Here is a 4,601-nt window from a genome sequence, read left to right as displayed (position 1 = left end):
GGTATTGCCAGAAATTTTTGTTGCATATGATTATAAATCCAGAACATATCTGCGTGATAGTTACAGACCTGGGGACTATATTGAAATTTGGTATTGCAGATTTTGTATGTAGGATTTTCAAATTGTAAAAAAATGATTTTTAAGGTAATATAACTGATCGCGGTATTTGTAAGTTGGAATTCACATTTGTGACATGGTGAGACTTTTAAATACACAGAATAAGGTGAATTAATTTTGTGCGATAAGCATAGGTCTATTGTGGGTAGAAATCTGTTTATAATATCTCTGCTGATCATCTCCTTCTTGCCTATATATCAGTAGGGATGAGTGAGCAAACTTTTTAAATTCGGTCTTGTGGCGAATTGGTCTGTTCTCGCTTACCAAACATGTAGGCGAGAAGGTCCCTTGTAAATTCGGCCGGCGAGACCGATTTTTTGGGACCTGCAAGACCAATGGGGAGCAGAGCTGTCAGCTGTCGGCACCACTCCCCTGATTGCTCCTACCGCCCTTTACTAGTTGTATGTGTTCTTGGATATAGTTTTTCTATCCTAGAACACAGGGGTCCTGTGTTCCTGGATAGAGAAACTCTATCCAGGAACACATACTACAGGGCGGCAACAGCTATCAGGGGAGTGGAGCAACTCTGCTTCTCTGATTTCTGTTGCAGTCCTGTACTGTGTTCCTGGATAGAGTTTCCCTGTCCAGGAACACAGTGTGAGTCTCACTCACTGCTCATGAACGAATGCAGCGTGGGAGAGAGAATAATCCTCATCCCACCGAGAGGAAGATTATCGTGTCTGAACTCATAAATACAGCCGTGGGAATCCTCCTGTCAGTGAGCGATCCCCGGGCACTACAGGTCAGAATGAGGGCCCATTGGAACTTCAAGGAAATTTTTGCTAGAATGCCAGAGGCATTCTCACTTATCCCTATGTATGATTTTGTAAAGATACTTTGTTTCTCTAAATCATAGCACTCTGCACCAGATGTTTTATGTATTGGGATAAGAGGATTGTTGGATCGTCTGTTGGGTCAGATACTGACCAAATTTACAGAAAGAGATAAAACTCTGTTATATAGTTTTTTTGTGTTACCTTCTTTGGCTCTCATAATGACTTTTTTCTTTTTAATGTTTAGGTCTGGTGAGAAGATTACAGTTACACCTTCATCTAAAGAGCTTCTATTCTACCCACCTTCTGTGGAATCTGTTGTGAGTGGAGGTAATTTCAATTAGTAACTCTTTACATTGCTTTCAGTAATTTTGTCAATGGCTTGTAAAAGATACCACCGCCTCCATGCCTTCTTTGTTGATCTACCAATATAGAAAGCATAAAGACCTATTATTGCCTGGAATGAGCATAAAACTTATAGAAGTGTTTGCAAAATTATAAATCTGCGAACAGAAATTTGCAGTACAGGAAAATCTAAAGTTGTCTTTTGCTGCAACATGAGATGAATTACATTTACATTCTGTGGCATTACTTTTTCAGTGTCACAAGCTGGCAGTGATTCTCCTTAGTTTTTCTGTTATCGTGTGTAGTTGTAATCAGTCTACTAATGGTTCATACTTGTTCAAAGCAGGTTGTGCTTTTATCCTTTTGCATGCAATTTATGACAGCTTTCTGTATTGAACTCCAATATTAGCAATGTAAATTAATAGCAGAGTGCATTTTCCCAATAGGTATTTATACCTTCCTTGTTTTTTAAACAGGAAGTTTATATCTGTAGTATGTGATCTAAGGCACTGTGCCTGTGACTCCTCATCCCCCAGGGATTAGGAATGTGCTGCTTAATATGTTGGTGTTACATAAATACTGTTTAATAATAATATTACTTATATGTCATGACTGGGGATGTGCGAGCGTGCCTCCAATCAGCTGTGACCGCAAGTTCCCACGGTCACTGGGCTGTACTTATCAGCCCGGTGACCGTGGGAACTGAACTCAGATGAACTCTCAATGGAGAAACTCTATTGAGAGGTCATCCGGAGTTCGCCTACAGTCCCAGCTGATTGGAGGCACTTACACCCGGGCAGTATTTATCAATGATAAGTACAGCCCAGGGAGCGTGGGAACCTGCGCTTCAATAGGATTTGCGAAATCAGTTCGCCAAATTTTCACGGGTCCATCAGAAGTTCAGGGAAATTTTCGGAAGAATATCAGTCATTCTCCCTCAACCCTCGTCATGACTGTGCTCATCAGTGCTGTTTTTGCTCTTGAAGAGACCGCAAGCAGGCAAGCACCTTCATAGATTTGCTTTATTTGTACTAAGATTTAGACATTCTAAACTTGCTTTACTATTTGTCCATCAGTAATCAGAGGGGCAGGTCTTAAAATACAAAGTATTTGTTATCTTCCAAGATAGCTGCATCCTCATATTATCACAGCGTTGTTTGGTCACACCTTTTACACAATTTCAGATTTTCTTTAATGCATTAGTATGATGTAATTTTGTATGTGTATAATAATTGTTGATTTATTCTGTACACAGTGTGGGCCCATTACACAGTGACTTGGAGTATACCATTGCTGCTCAGAAGGAAGGTTTTGTTTTAACTGCTGTTGATGGAACAATTGGGGACTTCAATGCATTTGCACTTGCAGGAGTCACTTTTGAGGTAAGCCATTGCAAATCTGCTTCTTTTCACTTTCAATTCCTATATGTTTTTTTTTTTTTTTTAATGTTTGTCTTTTATGTTGAAGTGCAATGCATTTAATCCGGGATCAAAGTCCCTCTGTATATATGGCTATATTAATTAGTTAATGGAAGTGGAGATTGAGAACATAGTGGTTTGCAGTTTTACATACATTTATGTATGTAAATGTAATGCAAAAAACATGCAAATATTTATTTTCTTTCAATATTTTTAACAGATCCTGTCAGAAGATGAGCAGCCTTTGGCCGGGGTCCTTCTGTCTCTCAGCGGTGGTATGTTCCGTTCAAACCTGCTAACCCAAGAAAATGGAATGCTGACTTTCTCAAATCTGGTAATGTTTACATTTTTCTTCTCACTTGCTGAACTTGTAATTTGTCTTAAAGACATTGCATTGTACCCAGAAACTGGCTGTAGTTTTATCATCTTACATGTGAAGGATGAACTGGGGTACTTTGCAGGCAGTGAGCAGTTTACACTTTTGCTAATTACTAGGAAAGTGGGGGTTAATTTTTTTCCCCAAGAAATAGCATTCAAAAGTTCTCTTTTTGCATTTTAAAAATATTTTAACAATCTCAATTTAAAGATTAGAATCACAGGCTACAGAACAGCTTACAGGTGAGTTGTCAAATTTACACTTTTACTAAATGACAAATACATATGTAAGACTCTCTCTAACTTTACCTGTAAGTCCGTTCATTGTACATAGTTACATTTGTAAATTCTTTGTTCTGTGTGCATAAAATAGGAACACTTTCAAGTTGCATACATAAGCGCTAATATTTTTGGCCACTGGTAATACTAACCCTTGTAAACTCTTTGTATTTACTTTTTTTGAAGAACCAAGATGGCTAAAAATATGAATAGTAAAATAAACATGTAAACATACATATATCAGTGTTCTCCCCAGCCCCTTTTAGCCGGGTGCACCACCCGACACTTTTCAGTAACCCCCTGGCTGTTTTTGGGTGGTTACTGATGAGTTGGGTCACAATACAGGGACTGCCAACCGCCTAAAATTCCGTCCCACCCAACTTAAAAAAAATGTCTGAGTTGAGCACTGTATATGATGTGCATGAAACTGTTATATGCAAAAAAAAAAGCAATTTTTTTTAAAAAGTTGTCACTTACATGTATGTTTGCTTCTTTGGGGTTACGGTTTCTGGCAAACTGTTACAACACCTTAGGGGATTCTCTTCATTTTTATTTTACTTTTTTTACCTTTTTTCATTACCTTTGAAATTACCTTGCCTTGCAAGTATTTTGTAAGGAAAAGATCCAACAAGCACAGCCATGGACAAGAGGAATCTTCTTTCAGTGTTGCTGTGCCTGGAATATGTGCAAAATTGACTTTGGGTCTTTGGCTGTGTTACTTAAGAATTTCACATGAGGTGTTGTAACAGTGCAAAGTCTGCAAAAATAAAAAGATGAAAACCAGACATTGAGCTTTAAAGGCATTACTAATCACACAGACCTTACACATGATTTGTCAGTACAGGTTGGCATTCAAAAATCCGGCCATTGATAATCTGAATCCTTCAGTTTTCCGGCATGGGTTTCGGAGCGCATTTTCAAATATCCACTGATTTCTGGAGGCGCCGTTTATGTTTTGATGGTGCAGTACTCCAGAATCAGCTGTAAGGTCTTGCTTTTTCTCCACAAATTGAAACTGTTCCTGTTGCTGATGATGCTGTTACTGTCAGTCATGAAGATAATCATCCTGACAGTCTATCTGCTATTTAGCTTCACTTCGAGGATACAGTAATGATTAAAATTGTGAGGCACTATTTGGTTTAGTTGAACTAAAATTTCTGCAAAACTACTTTATTTAGTTGTTGAACATTAACATTTCATTTGCTTTTCATTTAGTGTCATTTCATTTAGTGTTATTTCATTTTATTATATACAGTATATATACCCTTCAGAAATCTGGAATTTTCGAAAATCC

At 38.0% G+C, this 4,601-nt stretch overlaps 1 protein-coding gene across 1 annotated transcript in view; it reads left to right on the top strand.

Moving 5' to 3' along the window:
* LOC140335954 (BOS complex subunit NOMO3-like) overlaps positions 1-4,601 on the top strand; it is a gene marked incomplete in the record, with an annotated part of 37,676 nt that overhangs the window by 25,493 nt on the left and 7,582 nt on the right. The window contains 2 exon segments of the mRNA XM_072418969.1: positions 2,491-2,617; positions 2,874-2,987. Of these exon segments, the coding sequence (XP_072275070.1) occupies positions 2,491-2,617; positions 2,874-2,987 (241 nt within the window).

The sequence above is a fragment of the Pyxicephalus adspersus genome, chromosome 7 (genome assembly GCF_032062135.1).
Source record: "Pyxicephalus adspersus chromosome 7, UCB_Pads_2.0, whole genome shotgun sequence".
Classification (NCBI taxonomy): domain Eukaryota; kingdom Metazoa; phylum Chordata; class Amphibia; order Anura; family Pyxicephalidae; genus Pyxicephalus; species Pyxicephalus adspersus.
Note: the sequence above shows the minus strand (reverse complement) of the source record. Positions and strands in the feature narration are given on the sequence as shown.